Genomic DNA, 19,933 nt, shown 5'->3' on the forward strand with positions numbered 1-19,933 from the left:
CTTCTTTTGTGCCCCCAGATAAACACAGTTGTTCTAAGGGAGCACAGGAAGAGTTGTCCATTCTCTCCCACAATTCCGCTTCAAATGCCAGGCATTCAACATGTTCTAAGGGCTCCACTTGACATAATCTCAACTGTGCAATTGAGATGTTGGCGTCTTCCTTACAGCCTCATGAAATTAAAAGGATACTATCAGGAACTTTAATCACGTGGCCGATTCCTTTCCACAACGGGGCCAAATCCCCTTTGTACCTCAGGCAGATCTCATCCCCCTGCATCAGGCGCATATCTGAAAAGAGGAGTTAGAAGCTTTCAGTTCTTCCAAAGTAAACATCAATTCACTGTTTGTGAATGTTAATGGTGTTCAGAGTCTGCCAATCGAGAGGTCCTTGAGCCAGACTTCCTTTACTGATTTCCTGTTCTTACCTGAATCCGTCTTTGGCAAGGTGAAGTAGGCAATCCTTTTCTTGTTCAAGCCCAGATCCCATCTCACAGTGATGTTGTCCTGTGTCTAAACATAAAGAGAGATATTCTAACTTTGCAAACACAGACAAAAACGATACTCAAGAGCAGACCTGGCCCTCTGCTTCCTGCCTGCCCTCCCTAGCACTGCACAGCTGGCTTGAACAATCACAGAAAGGGCTGCTAAACCACCCCTGGCAACACTTCAAAGCTAATGCTGATTTAGCAGTTGCTGGATCCCTAAGAGGAGCTACCGTTAAGGAAAGAGGGTGGGCTGATGACTCTACAATTTGGCAAAACTGTTCCTCTTCCGGGGAGAAGCAACTGAGCCTTCTTCAGATCCAGTCCTTACCCTACTCCAAAGCAACTGTTGTGCCCACTGGGCCATGTCATTTCAAAGTGGCTGCATCCTCCTTGGCCTGAATCTTACCTGGGACTCCTTCAGCTTCTTGTCGTAGTCGGCCTCAAGTTTGACCAGAGGCCCAAATATGTTTTGGTATTGATAAGCATCCTCGTATCGGAGGAGGACGTGCTGTGGCTCTTCGTCGACGCCAGGCTTCTCCAAGTCTTCGAGGGTGGCAGAGGGGTTCTCCTGCAGTTACAAAGAAGAGGTGGTTAAATAGAACAGACCAACTACAACCCTCCCATCAGCTGGTTTCAGAACAGGTCTTCCTAAATCAAGACGGAAAACTAATGGGAGGTATTTCCAAATCCAACCGTTCCAGGATGCAACTGGCTAGCTCAGTTGGTTAGAGCAGGGTGCTGATAATGCCAGGGTTGCAGGCTCAATCCCCGTAGGGGACAGCTGCATATTCCTGCATTGCAGGGGGGGTTGGACTAGATGACCCACAGGGGCCCTTCCAACTCTATGATTCTATTATAAACACAGCTATGCTGGGGTAGGCTGACTGGTGGCTTTGGTGAATTTGCAAGGTTTGTCTATTTTGACTACCAATTGTGTCTTGTTGTAACAAAAAGGTGTTTCATGAAAAGACAGGCTCTCTCTGTTGGCAACTGCACAAACATGCCCAAAACATTTTAAGAAGTCTGCACCCAAACAATCTTAAGATCTGTGCTATGGCAAATACTGCAAGCTGTGCTCAGTTATGCAGATTTGTTCAACTTCTAATACTGTGCTAGACTGAACCCACAACTCTCAATCTTATTCAACCTCCTCTCTAGTATCACAGATTTCGGCTTCCAGCCGTAAAGCCAAGGCTTCGTACATTTCCCAAGCTGTATGGCCAAGGCCTCAGAAAATGACGAAGGGACCTGGAGTTGTCAGGAAGCTGAATTCCACACCCAACAGCACACCCCAATACAGATCTGCTTAGCCCCTCCTGGGCTCTCTCGGTCGTCCCTCTGCTCTCTGCTGCAGACACTTCCACGCACCTTCCAGAGCTCTTCCAGCTTGTTGATTTGCTGGGCAGTGATCTGACGCGCCCTCAACTGCTCCTGCTCAGAAGGGATTTTGACCAGCCAGGAAAGGAAGCAGCGGTCTTGAATCAGAGGCTGCCACTGAGAACTGTCCCAGTTGATGTCCTTCAAGCTGCTCTGACTGGCACAAGGCTGCCTGTATAATCAAGATAGGGGAGAATAGGGGATAAAAAGAGAATCAACAGTATTTTTAAAAAATGCTTTCAAAATCAATGGCCCATTAAGACATGAGACTGACCAGCAATTTGCTTCCAAAATAAAGAGAGGAAATGTCTCACCTGCACAGCAAGACGACCACAGAGTCTGCCTTAGCAGGGATGAAACCCAGGAGGAACACGTTGCGGCAGCCACAGTTGTAGCACTCCAGGACCGTCTCACCCAGAGGGCCATCCTTGTGCAGTGTCACTTCCTTACATTTGGCTCTCACAAGGTGGTTCACAATATGGCTGGCAAGACACAGAAGAAAGGCAGGCTGGGTTGAATGGCAAATTGGTTTTCCTACCAATGTAAAAATGCAAGCAGGAGCATGGAAGGATACCTCCGATTATCAAGGGAGAGCTTTTATACCTACTCTGTGCCACCTCATGCCTGGGAAACCTTATCAGAAGTCCTGGTCTCTGTGTGTGTGTGTACAGTGGTACCTCGGGTTAAGTACTTAATTTGTTCTGGAGGTCCATTCTTAACCTGAAACTGTTCTTAACCTGAAGCACCACTTTAGCTGCCGCCGTGCTGCCGAAGCACTATTTCTCTTCTCATCCTGAAGCATAGTTCTTAACCCGAGGTACTATTTATGGGTTAGCAGAGTCTGTAACCTGAAGCGTATGTAACCCGAGGTACCGATGTATATGGATAACATGGGGGGCACACTGGTTTTTCAGTCCAAATTCCAGGTTTTTAAATATGATGTGGACATACTGCTCTTTAAAAAAAAAATGTTGTCAAGCAGTGTATTTTATTATAATGTTGTAATTCTTTATCTCAGGCATAGGCAAACTCTGGCCCTCCAGATGTTTGGGACTACAATTCCCATCATCCCTGACCACTGGTCCTGTTAGCTAGGGATGGTGGGAATTGTAGTTCCAAACATCTGGAGGGTCGGAGTTTGCCTATGCCTGCTTTATCTGGATTAAACTTTGTGAGCAGCCTTGATGGCTTTTCTGCATAAAAGGCAGCAAGGAAATGAATGGTGACATGTAACAGTACATGCATGAGACACATACCCACACAGCGAGAGAAAAGATCTCACATCCAATCCCAGCCACCTTATGTAGTACTGGGCAATGTGAACCAGTGACCTGGCTCACGATGTGAGGCAACCGCCTAAGGTTTGTATCCAGCGTTCATCCCACTCAAGAGTAGACCCAGAATGCAATGGGCATGACAAATTTCGGCCCACTAATTTCAACAAGTCTACCCTGAGCAGAACATAGCTCGATACAACCCCAATGCTTCTTGCCATCACCACTTCTGTGGCTGCATCGCTCACCTGCCAGACGTATTCCCACGCCCGTTGCAGAACCACTTCTTGCTGGTGTTGCAGTAGACAACGCAAGCTGGGTCATGGATGCCACAGTAGCTAAGGAAGAGGACACATTGTTAGGTTTTGCTTCAAAGGCATGGCAAGCCAGGGTGCTTTCCCTTTGGTTCTCTCTAGTTCAAGTTGACCCAGACCAAAACCTCAAGAGTTGGTTGGGTTGCACCCTTACTTCACCTATTATTATTATTATTATTATTATTATTATTATTATTATTATTATTATTATTTATACCCCACCCATCTGGCTGTGTTTCCCCAGCCACGCTGAGAGGCTCCCAATATAATTGATGAGAATTAATTGAGAATTAATTAAAACAGTGATAAAACATCAGGCATTTAAAAACTTCCCTAAACAGGGCTACCTTCAGATAGACCTTCTCTCCATGCTGCTGAGAGCTGGCATTAAGCAATACAAGTCCCAGTTCTGCTTTATGACACCACAGTGCAATCTGCTAAGTCGTCACAGGACATGCACACTGTCAGAGTGTTGAATAAACCAGCATTGAAAGAGAAATGCTGCAGCATCTGAACAGGGTTCAAGAAACCTGTGGCAGAGGCCAGCAGGTGCCCATCTGTGCTCTCTGGTGAAGATACCAAGAACGCAGGAAAATAGGGTTTAATTGGGATAATTAAAGAGGGTGCACTGTTTTGCATGAATAGAACACAGCAGTTTAGCTAGAAAAGTCTTCAGAAATCTCAGAAATGCCACTATCACCACCTTGTCATGTGAAAGACATCTTAGAATGCCCAGGACTCCTAACTTATATTGCTGCATGGACACAAGAGGATTATTTGTACAAAGTGTGTGGTTAATTCACATGAAGGTTTAAGTAGAGGCGAAAAAGGCAAGTGAGAGGACCTCCTCCAACCAATAGAGCCATTATTTGCCCACATGTGGCTCCTAGACTCTGCTTTGAATTTTAGATTATGTCCACACACTTACACACAGTCTTACCTGCAAGCATGCACTGGAAGGTCCTTGGTGTAGTAAGTGTCCTCCTCGTCTTCCTCAAAATTGAGTTCAGCAAGGAGCTGGCTGGTCTTAGGCACATTATCATCCACTGCTCCATTTTGCAGGATGCCGTCAGGCCCATTCACCTAATGCAAAACATGGACAGGGGTCAGCAAACTTTTTCAGCAGGGGGCTGGTCCACCATCCCTCAGACCAGACTAGATTTTGAAAAGAAAAGAACGAATTCCTGTGCCCCACAAATAACCCAGAGATGCATTTTAAATAAAAGGACACATTCTACTCATGTAAAAACACGCTGATTCCTGGATCACCCGCAGGCCGGATTTAGAAGGTGATTGGGCCGGATCCAGCCTCTGGGCCTTAGTTTGCCTACCCATGGACTAGATGTTCACAGAGGTAAGAGCTAGGAGTGATGAAGCTGCCAAATGTCAGGTGCACATGAACAAAAGATTTGGACACATGGGTTTGTTTAAAACCCACAAACAACCAGACTTGCGGGTGGAAGAGCAGACCCAGCTGCTCCATTCTGGCTAATGCTATATGAAGAAGGGCAGACTTGCAATGCAGCCTTTGGCCCATGTAGCAATTTATTAAGCTGCCCACTTCAGTTGCCTGAAGACAATTCTTATGCACAGAAGTCAAGTGCATAGAATCTTGAATTCATCACCGTAATGCCTGATCAAAAAGGCATTATAAAACAATCTTTTATAAAGACTTCCAACAAGAGTTTATTACGAAAGATTTAGTTTAAAGTTAGTTTTCCCACTCCTCCACATAAGTCTTATTTCCTTCTGGCTCTCGCTATTGCCCCTCTCCCCCCACCTCCATTCCCTTTCAAACCCCTCTTCATGACGCAGTCAGTCGTCAGCCTTGCGCTTCAAGAGCTGCACATCACAAAACACGGATTCCTCGAAATAGCCACAAGTGCCAGAAACACTTTCCCAAGCCAGACTGTGCTGTGACAGGCCATCTAAGGCCCCGCTTTCCCCCGTCATTCCTTATCTACCCTCAGCACAAGGTTCAGCTCAACATCATAGGCCGCCAAAGCGCCAATAAGGACACAGAGAATTTAGAGAGAGATCACTTGTCCTGTAAGCCAGAGGTTTTCAACTTTTTTGAGACCACAGCTACCATTAACTAACTTCATTCTTTCTGTCACCCCTCGCCTGCAGAGCTGGCAGCCTCACACCCTTTTGTGAACACCCTCCCTTGTGGGGGTGTTCCCTCAGCCTCCTCTCCTCTCCCCTTTCCTTGGGAGCCCTCCGGGCAGTTGCTGCTGTTGCGCCTGGTCTCTGAGCTGCCCCCCTTGCCCCAAAGAGAGATGCCTCTCAGAGGCACCATTCACCTGTGGCGCTTAGAGCCAGGGCTGCTGCAATAAACAGCTGTGCAAGCCTTTGGGAGGCAGAGATGCAAGAGGGCATATGAGGGAGGGAGGGAGGGAGGGAGGGAGGGAGGGAGGGAAAGAAAGAAAGAAAGAGGAACAGTGGCCAGTGCTGCCCACGGCACCCCTGACCATCATTCAGGGCACCCCAGGGTACCATAGCACACTGGCTGAAAACCACTGCTGAAAGCAACAAAAGGGGAGTTTTTTCACCTACAAAACAAGCACAGCAAATTTTACAGCTGCTCAGCCTACTGTTGCTTGGCAAGCCATTATTTTTTAAAGGGGGCTAAGCCAGCAATGCTTCTCCACATGGTGGGCCAAAGGGCCCCTTAATATGCCCCCCATCGCCTAGTTGAGCAGCAAGAGAAGCTTGGGAAGAGCCCTTGATTTTCGGTGTCTCCATGGTGCACAGCTTCAAGTCTTGACTTGTGCACAGGGATGATACATTTCAGCTGTTCCTAATGGGAGGGCTCTTCTAAACCCTCTTCAACTCTTTAGCAATGTGTGGAGAGATTCCTTTTTAGGGCTGCTTGTAATAAGTCAGCAAAATGAAATTTCATCCCTGTCCTGGAATCAGTGAGAGGGCATGAAAGGAGGAGTATTCCATAATGCATATGGAGTCAGTGGGCAGCCATGTTGAGGTAAAGGATGCCTCTACTTGGATTCTAGCACTTGTTTTCATACACTAATACCACATCCTTATACATACACTAATACCAAAGAGTTTGGGTGTAATCCTTGATGCCTCTCTTTCCATGGAGGCGCAAGTTACAGCAACAGCCAAGGCAACATTTTTCCACCTTCGCCGCATCAAGCAGTTGGTCCCTTACCTTTCCCGCCCCGACCTGGCCACAGTGATCCATGCGACGGTCATCTCCAGGCTTGACTACTGTAATTCGCTCTACGCGGGGCTGCCCTTGAAGCTGTCCCAGAAACTCCAGCGGGTACAGAATGCTGCAGCGAGGCTCCTCACGGGGTCTCTGCCATGGGAGCAGATTCACCCAGTGCTTTACCAGTAGCACTGGCTCCCGGTGGAGTACAGGGTCAGATTTAAGGTGCTGCTTTTGACCTTTAAAGCCCTTCACGGCCTAGGACCCTCGTACCTACAGGACCGCCTCTCCTGGTATGCCCCACGGAGAGCCTCAAGGTCCATAAATAACAACACCCTAGTGGTCCCAGGCCCTAAAGAAGTTAGATTGGCTTCAACCAGAGCCAGGGCATTTTCAACTCTGGCTCCGGCCTGGTGGAACGCTCTGCCTCATGAGACCAGGGCCCTGCAGGATCTGATTTCTTTCCGCAGGGCCTGTAAGACAGAGTTGTTCCGCCTGGCCTTTGGCTTGGAGCCAATTTGATTCCCTCCCTCTCTTTTTCCCCCTTTCTTTTCCTTCTCCTCCTGCGATGAGGCTACATTTTAATATTTTAATGTTCCATCATTTTAATGTTGTATTTTATTTTTGTTTTTAAGTTGTAATCATTCATCTTGTTTTTATTATTGTTTGTAAGCCGCTCTGAGCCCGGCCTTGGCTGGGGAGGGCGGGGTATAAATAAAAAAATATTATTATTATTATTATTATTATTATTATTATTATTATTGTTGTTGTTGTTGTTGTTGTTGTTATTATTATTATCCTGTAGAATTCTATCAGTTATATTTTACCTGCACAATCAGGAACCAAAATGCTTATTCTGAGCAGGAGCAGTCAACCTTCTGAAATATATATATATGTGGACTGTCTCTCGATCAAGTGACTTTTCTTCTTTAAGTTCTCAAAGTTCTTACCTTAGCTCAAGGTTGTCATTTGAACTATTCAATGTTTAACTGAGAATCAATCACAGTCAGTATATAATTTGAAAAATAAGACTTTAGGGCCGTCTTGCCCAAAAATCGCAACTGGACATTCCATTTTGGTGACTGTAACTTTGGTTTAAGGATCCATTGGGTGCCCAGCTTATATATCTCAGTTTCTAACACTGGCTACAATGTGGGGGTTGGGGGGAGCCATTTCTGCCAGTTCATCACCCTACTGCACTAAGTAAATACCTCGAAAAGCAGATGGAAACATGCCTTTGTATAGGACACTAGTCCTAACTAGTCTTTGACAGGAAGTTCTGTGACTGGGTGTTTTAACAGTACTTTATAGTTTACATCTCTGCAACATCCTGACCTGGTTGGAGCCTCTGATCAGTCCTAGGAAGAGGACACTTGATCAAGACCACTCCACACCCAGAGTGTGCAGGGCTATCCATATCCACCCCCAACACTTTGGCTGGTCAAGCATGATTATGTTTAAAGGCCACAAAAATCCTTCTTAAAAATCCTTCCTAAAACACAAAACCGAAACACATTTTATACCCTCAAGCATGGCAAATGTCTTGCAAAAAGGACATCAGCACACCGGTGAAATGAAGGAGAGGGCACAGAGCAAAAAGGAAGTGCTAATTACATTAATTTCATCTTGCTAGCTGCTCAAATAGATGCCGAGATTTCCTTCCAAATTACAGAGATGGATTCTGCTCACTTCTTTTTAAAGACTAAGTGTGAAAAGTGGCTGTCTGCTTTTAAACCTGAAAAGAAACTAAGGTCCTTGGAGGAAAAGAAAGCAGTCAAGATTGGCTGAAAGAGCAGCAGCCCTATACAACCTGAAGAGATAAGAAACCATAACAACCAATCTGAAAAGATTCTTTTACCTTGGCTTGCCACTGAGAACTCCTTGAACCAATATATAGAATCTGCACACTATAAAAAACCCAGGGTGATTGTTTACTATGTTTAACTCTTTCCAAACAGGTAATTAGATTATATTCAGCTACACACCTGTTTCTTTTCTTAAAACAACTATTACCACCACCACCACACACACACCTTGAAGTATTGGAGAAAGGGGATGGGGTTTCATCAGCTAAGGCAGAGCTTTCCAAACTTTTCAAGTTGGTGACACACTTTTTAGACATGCATCATTTTGCGACACAGCAATTCAGTTTTACTGGAGGTTAAACCAACCCCTTTCCAGCCATGTTCGAAACTCCCATTGTTCTAGGTGCATTTTGTGACAGAGAATTTCATTAGCGCAAGCAGTTTCTGCGCTCTGGGCTACTGAAGATCCCTGGAGGAACCAAAAGAAAGCAGGCAAGATTGGCTGAAAAAGCAGCAGCCCTGCGCCTAAGATTTCAGATTACAATTGCATAGTGGAAGGAAAGGAGGACCTTTTTTCTGCCTCCCCACTTCCAGCCACTCTCATAAGACTGGAGAAGAGACCCCCTTAAGAATAATAGGGGTGGGCAGGGGAAGGACTAGACCATTTGAAAAATGAACATAATATTTTAGCCGCATTTTCAGCTTTGTATTCTTGTTATAAACAAGTGTGCCTAGACATTCCACTGTTGCACCCATAACCTAGGTTTAAGGCGCCATTTATCTCCTAGCTTTCACAGGTTTCTAACACTGCTTTCCAGCCCCGGGAGGAACACGGGGAGGATTTGTATGACACTACACACTGCAGCCGACACACTAACGCAGTGTTTCCCAACCGTTGCCTGGTGTGCCGTGGGAGGGAGGCGGGCGAGTCGGGCGGCGGGAGCAAGGCTTGCGGACGGCAGCTGGCAGCGCGGAGCACGGGGCGCCCTTCGGAGGACGCCCCGTGCTCCGCGCTGGTGTCGGCAAGCCTTGCGCACCCGGGGGATCTCCCCCCGAGAGCGCAAGGGTTGCGGGCGGCAGCCGGCAGCGCGGAGCACGGGGCGCCCTTCGGAGGACGCCCCGTGCTCCGCGCTGGTGTTGGCCAGCCTTGCGCACCCGGGGGATCTCCCCCCGAGAGCGCAAGGCTTGCGGGCGGCAGCTGGCAGCGCGGAGCACGGGGCGCCCTTCGGAGGACGCCCCGTGCTCCGCACTCGTGTTGGCAAGCCTTGCGCACCCGGGGGGCGCGTGGGGCACCCTGAAACAGAGGGTTCCCCATGCTGCGGACTGTAGCCTGCCGCCCGACGCGCGGGGCGCCCTGAAGCAGAGCGCCCCTCGCGCCAGGCAGACATGGGCCAGCCCCACAAGCTCGGGGGACAGCGGGGAGGCGCAGCACCGCCATCCCACTGTTCCCCGACCTGGTTTTTTTTGGGGGGGGAAATAAAGGAAAAAATTTTTTCCTTTATTTCCCCCCCCAAAAAAGTAGGTGCGTCCTATTTCATAATAAAGTAATTATAAAATACTTTCTTTGTGTTTATTTGATGCCTATTAAAGAGAGTTACTTTATATATAGTCAATATAGGCACACAGTTAATTTTTTAAACATTTTCTAATGGTGGTGTGCCTCAAGATTTTTTTCATGAAACAAGTGTGCCTTTGCCCAAAAAAGGTTGGGAAACACTGCACTAACGTGTCACAACACACAATTTGGAAAGCTCTGAGCTAAGGTGTGTGTGTATCTGTCTGTATGTGAGAGAGAATGACTTGTGCACAGTTACAATGGAGACAGCAATGTCCACATGGATCCTGGAAAAGGCAGCAGCTGTTTTTGGGGAATCCCAGCATGCTAAAACATCATCTGACTATGTAGTGCTTGGTTTGCAAAAAAACACCCATACAAAGCTTTTCAAAAACATGAATCAAAACGCAAAAACCACAGACGAAGAGCTCACTCCTCATTAGCTGTTAGGGCTGCAAATCCTAACCCCCCCCCCCACTTAAAAGGCAGTAAACCCCATTGAATTAAATAGGACTTACACCTGAGTAAGCATAGTTAGGATTGCAGCCCCAATCTCTTTCCACACAGTGAAGACTACCTACTACACAGAATTACCAGTTACAGCAGGTCAGATAGGTGGGGGATTTGCTATGTACTTTTTATACATAACTTACTTTTTTATGAAGGCTATCCTTTACACTTTTAGGGGTTTACAGTGGTACCTCAGGTTAAGAACTTAATTCGTTCTTGAGGTCTGTTCTTAACCTGAAGACCACTTTAGCTAATGGGCCTTTCCGCCGCCGCCAAAACACAATTTCTCTTCTCATCCTGAAGCATAGTTCTTAACCCAAGGTACTATTTCTGGGTTAGTAGAGTCTATAACCTGAAGCGTATGTAACCTGAAGCATATGTAACCCGAGATATCACTGTACTGGTAAATCTTGGGGGTTTTTTTTGTTTTTTTAATAGATTAGAAACTGGACAGCCAAGTTTGACCACGATCAGACCAGAAAAGAGGGCTTCACTTTCACTCTCTATTTCTTATGAGGTTCTGACATGCGGGTGGTGGTGGTAACAACAACAACAAACAATAAGCAGGAAGAAAGAAAATATGCAATGTAAAGTTTGCTGCTGTGTGTGATCTCTAGAGCAAATACAGTTCAAGAGAAATGTTATTGTCCAGATTACTGACAGGCAAGGCAGTGGGGCCTCCTCTCCATCATCATCATACAGTGGGCTACATATGCTATGACAAGGATGGAAATGCTTACTAAGCTGTCAATTTCAAAGCTGCAGCTGGCTTGAACTGGGTGCTACAAGTGGGCTTCACAGCTGCTTTGGTCTTCTTGCTCCACAAAGGCAATGCAAGCGTCTCGGTTTTGTACTTTCTGCCCAGCAAGGCCTTTGATTTTCAGGAAGGGACATGGATGTGTTTACCCCTTGCATCTAGCTTATTCCAGCCTTCACCAGCCTGGCACTCCTTCCAGATGTTTTGGACTACCAATGCCTGCATCAGCCTCCACCAGCAAAGTCAGGCTCACATCAGTCCCTGCCTAATATGGCTGTTGCTTCTGGGAAGAGTGTTTCCACATACTGAACACACCACTTTCAAACTTGTGTCTGAATAAAGTTCCAATGGAGTTTGGGTCACTTAATATGATTTAAACAAGCACTTGGTTCAAGGGAGCACTACTGTACAATGGTACCTCAGGTTACATACGCTTCAGGTTACAGACTCCGCTAACCCAGAAGTAGTACCTCGGGTTAAGAACTTTGCTGGGGAGGCCCAGCCAAATGGGGTATAAATAAATTTATTATTATTATTATTATTATTATTATTATTATTATTGCTTCAGGATAAGAACAGAAATCGTGCTCTGACGGCGCAGCAGCTAAAGTGGTGCTTCAGGTTAAGAACAGTTTCAGGTTAAGAACGGACCTCCAGAACGAATTAAGTATTTAACCTGAGGTACCACTGTATATGGGAAATTAGCTGACAGGGCTTTTGGCTTACATTTTAAAAACACTTTTTTGGGGGGTTACAAAACATTCATTTTGTAGCAGTAACAGACCAAGATCCACTTATTGGGGAAGATAAACAGTGCATGAAATTATTCCTGAATCTATATGGTCAAAAAAGGTGGGTGGGGTGGAACCAAGTGACAAGGCCACGTGTGATATATCTATCAAGCTCTATTAATGCACAGGCATAGAAAGGCAAATCACCAAGGTTACCTTGTAATGTGTGAGGTGTGCCAACAATTTGATTCTTATAAAGGAGTCACAAAGTTATCAGAGAAGGCCTGCGAAAACTCACACCTGTACAGACAGAAGTTCTACCCTTCACAACGAGAAACTTTAGCTGCCTTTAACAACCCAAACAAGGCAATTAAACTCTCCTCCAAAGGAAGGATCCGTAAGAAAGCCTGGTTTGAGGGCAGAGCCCTCAAACACAGCCAGGCAGGGGAAATCCAGAGAGCAGGCTGGGAATCTCCTCTTAGCCAGCTGGGCACTTGTGTGGGGAAGATGTGTTCATTAAGCATGAGTGCACCTTGTCCCCCGGTTCACACCACACCCAGTTATTCAGAGGTTCAGCTACTGTTCTCCATGTTGCTGTATCCACAGAACATTAATAAAGCTCTTACATAGTTTGGTAAGAAACCATGTCCTTACTGCAGGAGCAATGACTTACGGTAATCCAGGAAGTGCTCATATGCCTTTTATAACTACCTTGTACACTACTGCCTGCCCTGCCCCCAATATTAATATTGCCTCGTCTCTACAAGGTTGCTTTAACTACAAACGGTTATGTTGTTTTTGCCACGTATTTGTTCCTCTCTGCTCCCTCCAGTCTCCCCCCCCACTGTTTCCTGCTCAACCACAAAGTACTCTACACAACTATATTCTGCTTTTGTAAAGAGTCATTTACTCAGTCACCTGTGACAAGTAAGAGTTGCCTTCAGATAATGAGACAGTGAAGCCTTTAAAAAATGGGAGGGACCTGGGTCAGTGACAAAATGGCTAGAGGTTAAGCGATAATAAGAAGCAGACTAGTACCAGCTTGAGGACTTGTGACTTTGGGGGACTTATCTGCAAGACTACTGAATTCCTCTAATATTTTATGCCTAATTTACACACAAACAGGAAACGTTTCGTCAACCCCCACTCTAAGGCTCTTTAATACAATATTACAGACACTGGTACCAACTCAGCTACAGGTTAGTGGTGACCACGTTCCACTGAAAAGCCACCATGTCCTTCTCTCAGGAGCATTAATATTAATACAGAGACATACCATATTTCTTTTCATCAACCCATGGAAGACAGCTTTCAACCAGGAAAGGTTACATGCACACAAATGAAGCTCTCTTCCACATTATTTCTTCTCCTTCCCCCATCTTTAAAACTAGGCACACACACTGCCTTGTATTCCTTCACTTCCCCTGCAACTTGACTTGGAGAAGTTGTACATGCCCGTTATTGACAACCCCCTCCCCAAGTATTTCTTAACTTGCCCAGTAATTCTCATTAATACTTGGGGACAGATACTCATAGTTCCCCGATATATTTTCCACCTCCTCTCTAGAAAACACTGCTTTTAATTACAAACTAATATACACAGACACACACTGTATATGCACTACCCCCACTATTGCCTTCACCTCACCTCTTTGTGGCTAAAAATACTAGCTTGCATCCAATGCTAGCCCTACTCAGAGCAGACCTATTGAACACAACAGACAAGACTAATTTAGGTCCATTAATTTAAATGGCTCTGCTCTGAGTATTTTTTAGTTGAATCCATTCCACTATTTTATTATAGTGTACATATACACTAACAATTTTGTGGGCACATTTCTTTCATATTCCTTTTGCCTTCCACCTAGAGAAAAAAGTGTTGTTTTAACCAAGCAACACCTTGCATACACTTCCCCAATATTCCTTTCTAGAAAGTTACTTTTAACCACATACAAATGTATCTGTGACACACACACACACACACACACACACACACACACACACGACATAGCTCTATACTGAGGTGTGCTATACATTCTCCCATAATTCCTTATGCCTCAACTCTAGGGTGAAAAAAATGATGTTTTTAATAGCAAAATGCTACATAACATAGGCATGTATCTATTTTTAATAGTGCACAATGGTATTAAAAAAATCTGCATTTGGCCTCTCCCATTGTGGGTCAAGAAAGGCCCTTCCCTTGTGGCCTCCCCAAGTGCCACACAAAGGATTACTTGAGTATATGTCCAAAGAAGGGCTGGGGATTTCTGTTTCTCTCCAGATGTTGTTGGAGGACTTCAGCTCCCTCATAAGAACATCGGAAGCTGCCTTAGAGTCAGACTACTGGGTCTATCTAGCTCAGCACCGCCAACAGCGACTGGCAACAGCTCACCAGAGTTTTGAAGTGCTCTACTGCTGAGCTACAGTGCCAAAAGCCACCATGGTCAGTGACTAGAGTTAGGAGCCCAAAGATATGGGCTTAGTGCCTGGCCAGGAGGCCTCTTGGGAAGTACATGTGGGTTCCATGATGGAAGACAGCTGAGAAATCTAATGCTGGTCATAATCAGAGCAGACCCCTTAAAGGAGGCAACGTAATTAGATCCACTAATTTTCAATAGGCTGTATCCAACATTAGTCATACCTCAAAGTAGATCAGCTAAAAGTAATGGGCTACATCTAGTATTAAGCTTATTAGTTTTGCCCATTAACTTCAATGAGTCTAATTCTGAGTAGGGCTAATGTTGAATACAACCCACCCCCTTTAAAAATACTATATCAAAGTATTTTTTTCAAAAAAGGTGGTGGTTGGCACAGACCAACTGAAATCAATAGGCTAGTAGGGACTTCAAATGTCTAAAGTTCTACTCAGAGAAGGCCTACTCTGAGCAGAACTTACTTGGACCCAACCCACTGAAATTAATGGACATGACTAACTTAAGTGCATTATTTTCAGTGGGCCTACTCTGGGTAGACTTAATTGGACACAACCTACTGACATTAAAAGACACGACTTAGGCCCACTGTTTTCAATGGGCCTACTCTTAGCTGACCTTACTTAAATACAACCCACTCAAATTAATGCAGCTGATGAACTTAGGTCCATCCTTTTCAATGGGTTTACTCTGTGTTCAACTTAAATGGATGCAACCCACTGACAATAATGGACATGACTCACTTAGCTATGTAATTTTCAACAGGTCTACTCTGAGTAAGACTTAGACACAAGCCACTGATATTCTTCCTCGAGGTCTTTAAGCCGAGGTTGGATGGCTATTTGTCCTGGATACTTTAGCTAAGATTCCTGCATTGGAGGGGCTGGACTAGATGACCAGCGAGGTCCCTTCCAACTCTACAATCCTATGATTAATGCAACCAGTGTTTCCAACGGGCCTACACTGTGTAGAACTCACCTTGGGCACAACCCATAGCAAATTAATGCACCTGACTAAATAAGATGCAGGTCTGCTCTTAAATGGACACAACCTATGGAAGCTAACAGGCACCACTAACTTGGGCTACTTTTCGATGGGCCTACTCCGAGCAGGACTTTCTTGGCCCCAACACATCCGCGTGGACTGACAGGACTAACAGGCGTGTTAGTTAGGCGTGTCATGGCTAAGCGGGACCACAAACTTAGGCCCACTGCTGCTAATAACCACTGTTATGATTGCTATTAAGTAATTTTATTATTTGCACCCCCGCCACCTGCCTGGGTTGGCCCAGCCACTCTGGGCGGCTTCCCACATAATAAAGGCATAATAAAGCAATGGGTCTTCTCCGAGTAGGTACTGTAGTCGCCCCCCGCCCGCGCCCCGCAGGCCTCACCTGGGCGTCCAGCTGGCCCGGCGAGAGGGCGACGGAGGGCGGCCCGCCGGCTCCTCCTCCTCCTCCTGCCGAGACTCCTCCGGGGTTGCCCTGCGCGGAGGCCCCGCCGCTTCCTCCTCCTCCTCCGGGCGGCGTCTGGGTCTGGCTGGGCAGCGTGAAGTCGGTGAACTCGAACTCGGAGCCCTGCGTGTCGGCGCCCAGCAGCTCGGCCTCCTCCGTGTCCAGGAAAGTCAGCGTCTGGGAGCTGGGCCCGTACGCCTCCACGCTCATGATGGCGGCGGCGGCAGCGGTGGCTGAAGCGGCAGTGGCGGCGGCGGCTCCTTCCCCTTCTCCCCTCACGGAGGCGGCAAACGGCGCGGCAGAAGAAAAGGCCTCTTCCCCCCTCAGAGCCAGCGAGCGAGCGAGCGACTGAACGAGCGCGAGCCGCCTCCTGCGCCTGCGCGGAATGCCTAGGCCTCAACCGCCGCCGCCGACCGGACGCTCGGACGGAGCCAGCCAATGAGCGGGCGGCCCAACGTGCGCGGCGAAGTGGCGCGAGGGGCGGAAGGGGCGGGGGAGGAAGAGGAGAAGAATAGTCCTCGGTGCGCAGGCGCGGGGGTTGCCAGGGTCGGGCGCGCGTGAAGAGAGGGCGCATGCGCGTCGGACACAACCGGTTTGGGGACCTTGATCGCTCTGAGGCGAAACACGGGGCGGGGCAAGGCGTCCCTTAAGCTCCGCCTCATTTCAATTCAACCCAATCAGGATTCTGTGGCTCGCTGTTAAAGCCCGCCTCGCCTCAATTTAATCCAATCAGGGCCGTTTATTGTGAGGAGGGTGCACGATTCGAAGAGGGGATGGTAAAACAGGCGGACAATCAGGATAATCATAATAATAGAGCGGGGGGGGGAAGAGACGCGCGTAAGGGACGGGGGGGGGGAAAGCGAGAGCGAGTCTGGGCACACGAGCAACGTGCCCTAGCAACCAATCAGAAAGCCCGGAGCCCGATCAAGCCCCGCCCTTCCCCCCTCTGCCCCCTGCTGCCCCCACCCCGGGGAAGACGGCGAGGCCGCGGAGGTGGATGATGCTCCGCAGAGCGCGGCCCTTCTACGTTCGGGCCTGAGAGAAAAGTGGCGTGTGGGCAGTGCGCATGCGCGAGCCCTCCCACGGACGGGGCGCCGGGTTTCCTGGGCGGGAGGCCACGCCCCTTGTCGCGGGAAGGGGGCGGGGAAAAGGCGGCGCCTGGAATGTGATTGGCTAAGAGTCTGCGGTTCCAAAAAGACTTTTACAAGAAATGCAAGTATTTTGAGGCTGCGGACAGATCAATGCACTGCTAAGGCCCCACTGAAAGCACCCCATTAAAGCAATGTTTTATTATTCTTGGATCCGGGGAGCTGGTTAATGAGGTTGGGGCTGCAGCCTGCGCTGCCTGGATCTGGGGGAGCAGCGCCCGGTTGCCCGAGGCCAGGAGGGGGGCTTGGGGAGGGCGGAAGGGCCTCCCGCTGGCCTGCAGCTGGGCTTGGCTGCCGGGGAGCCTGCAGGATCGGGGCTCCTGCTCTGCTGGCGGACCCTCCTCCATCCACTTTTTATGACAGCCTCGCCGGTGGCGGCCATCTGTTCAGGGAGCAACTCGGCGCTTTCTTCCCGCCCCGCCCCGCCCCCCCCTTTAAGGTCCCGGAGAGGCTGTGAAACAGTTCAAAACACAAATGCTTGCAGCTAGGGCAGCAGACCGCCTCTTTCCAAATTATTTGTTGTCTGCTGAATTGCAGAGACTGGGCGCATCACAGCACTCTCTAACATAAGTTCAAGACATGCACATACAATATTCATGCTTAAAGGCATCCCCTGCGCCTTTTTAGTCATAGCCACTAAGCTATATGTGTTGTACTTGTATGTTTGAGGAAATGGGAGCTGCTTCCTGGAGTGCATCTTCTTGTTCTTCCCTTTGCAATCCCCTGTGGCTTCCACCAATAAAAGTTCAGGCATCTGGGCGGTTTCCAACAAAATATAAAGGGACAAAACAAAACATTAAAAGCTTCCCAATACTGAGAAAGGTCATATAATTATTTCCAGCATAAGGTCTTTATTTTGTAGTAAAGGTGGTGGTGGTCAAGATCAATGGATTCAAGTTACCAGAATCTTACAGGAGGATACATCAGGAGTAAAAATCTTTTTTCTTTTAAAAATTGTATTGCTTAGATAAGATTTAATGCAGTCTGCACAAATAAATGATGATAAGAGCCAGCTGACAGTGGAGCAGAGTCCTCAGGTGATAGTGGACACTTCTTGGAGGTTTTTAAGCAGAGGTCTAAGCAGGCCATATGTTATGGATACTTCGGTTGAGATTCCTGCAGTGCAGGGGGTTGGACTAGATGACCCTCAGGGTTACTTCAAACTCTACAATTCTACGAAGACCAAACAGGGAATCACAAGACAGAACCTAGCCACCAATAGCCTTATCCCCTATGAATTGATCTAACCTTTAAAATCCATTTATGTTCGTGGTCATCACTGTCTCTTGGGGGAGCTCAGCCCAGCCACAGTGTTAAGTATGCGTTGTGTTAAAAGCTACAATTTTTGGGCCTGAATTGGATTCCAGCATTCAGGGCTGTATCTAATGCTAGTCATACTCAAAGTTGATTTAATGAATTTAAAGGGCATCATGTACTTCAGGTTCATTGAATTAGATGAATGCACTTTGAATAAAATTTACTTGGCCAAGCCATTCTGCTTCCCTGCATAGCCCCACGTTCTTGTCTTAGAAGGAAGGGAGACTTTCTCCACCCCAGGAATAATCTTAGGCTTCCCACTTGGCTGCCTGGGTGGCATGCGTGTCCCTGCAGGGACGGAACAGGGCGCCAGAATCCCAGGGCCCGAGCCCTGTTCCCTTCCAGCGCCTTGCAGGTCCGCAGTGCTTTTTTGAGCGGTGTGGAGCCTGCAGGGAGTCCGCCTGCAGCCTCGCCCTCAGCTGTAGGGCGGCTGGGGTGGTGGTGGAGGACACAAGCCCCATGCTGCCCGAGCCTGCAGGCACCTGAGCCACCATGTCACTCCCAGGAGAGATGCGTCGCTTGGCACAGTAAGTGCCGCCCCCCGTGATGTGGTGCCCAGTGCCGCCGCCCCCCTGCACTCCCCCAACTACAACTCTGCTCAGTTATTTCTCCCTACCACATTAATATTAGGGGGCTACTAGTAACCTCCAACTTCCGTCACAAATCTGACGGTTCTACATTTTCCAAGAGTCAGGGGATCATGAGAGGAGAAACTGGAACTGCATGATGGTGGCTTTGAAAAGTCTCCTTGCTCTCTTCCTAATGACTTACAGGATCTGCACCTCAAATGTGGTGCAGAAAAGAGAGAAAGACACCAGCTTTATTTTTCTGGGTTGCCCTCACTGGCTGTTATCCAGTTGTGACATGATTTATGCAATTAATATAGGTTGCCATATTTCAGAAAGTGAGAATCCGGACACAAAAGTTGTTGAGCTTTTTTATTGCAAAATCTAAGAAAAACCCCAACCCTACAACTCCTAGCTGCCTGTATATTAGCAGAAACAGCATATAAAAATGCAAGAAATTAGCTTTAAAATGATGAAGAATTTTTCACATGGATCTTTTAAAAATAATTTGCAAACTGGTGGGGAAATGTGGAGAACTGCTTAAGCACGGAAAAAAAAGAGAACATTTAATCAGCAGACCTCCTAAGTTTAAGGCATCTTCTCCTGGGATGATTCACAATTTGGTACACTCACCATCTCTCTATCTGATTGCTGTTTTAGGTGTGACTGGTGTGACTGGCCAGTTAAGCTTTCTGACATCCTTCTGTCTCACTAGATCACAGTTGTTGATGGATGCTGTGGGCTCTTCTCTCCGCAGGGGGCTACCTGGGGGCGAGGGGTCAGTTCTATAATCTCCACTAGAGACACTATAGAAGATCAAATTTTGGGCTCTTCTCACAGTTTGGCTGTTGGGGTCCTACCACAATCAATCCACTTCCATCATCTCACTATCAGGTTGCCGTTTTAGTGGGTGATCTATGATGATGTGACCGGCCAGTTAAGCTTTCTGACATCCTGCTATCAGATCGCAAGCCTGGCCGTTGGGGCTTCTGGGGGGGGGACGGACAACGGTGGTAATAAAAGCTATGGGGCCAAGG

General features: G+C 47.4%; 1 protein-coding gene across 2 annotated transcripts in view; it reads right to left on the reverse strand.

The window, feature by feature from the left end:
* The window catches only part of UPF1 (UPF1 RNA helicase and ATPase), a 31,301-nt gene extending 14,993 nt beyond the window's left edge, over positions 1–16,308 (reverse strand). The window contains exons 1-8 of one of the 2 annotated variants that reach the window (XM_081895415.1): positions 15,806–16,308; positions 4,391–4,533; positions 3,385–3,474; positions 2,177–2,344; positions 1,854–2,034; positions 892–1,053; positions 426–510; positions 190–288 (exon numbers count right to left, since the gene is read on the reverse strand). In XM_081895415.1, the coding sequence (XP_081751541.1) occupies positions 190–288; positions 426–510; positions 892–1,053; positions 1,854–2,034; positions 2,177–2,344; positions 3,385–3,474; positions 4,391–4,533; positions 15,806–16,075 (1,198 nt within the window). In that variant the 5' untranslated portion in view covers positions 16,076–16,308. The remainder of the gene's footprint in view (positions 1–189; positions 289–425; positions 511–891; positions 1,054–1,853; positions 2,035–2,176; positions 2,345–3,384; positions 3,475–4,390; positions 4,534–15,805) is intronic. The other variant, XM_081895416.1, reaches the window with a different exon arrangement.
* Positions 16,309–19,933: the final 3,625 nt, after the last annotated feature.

This window comes from Podarcis melisellensis, assembly GCF_964234715.1.
Source record: "Podarcis melisellensis genome assembly, chromosome: 18".
NCBI lineage: Eukaryota > Metazoa > Chordata > Lepidosauria > Squamata > Lacertidae > Podarcis > Podarcis melisellensis.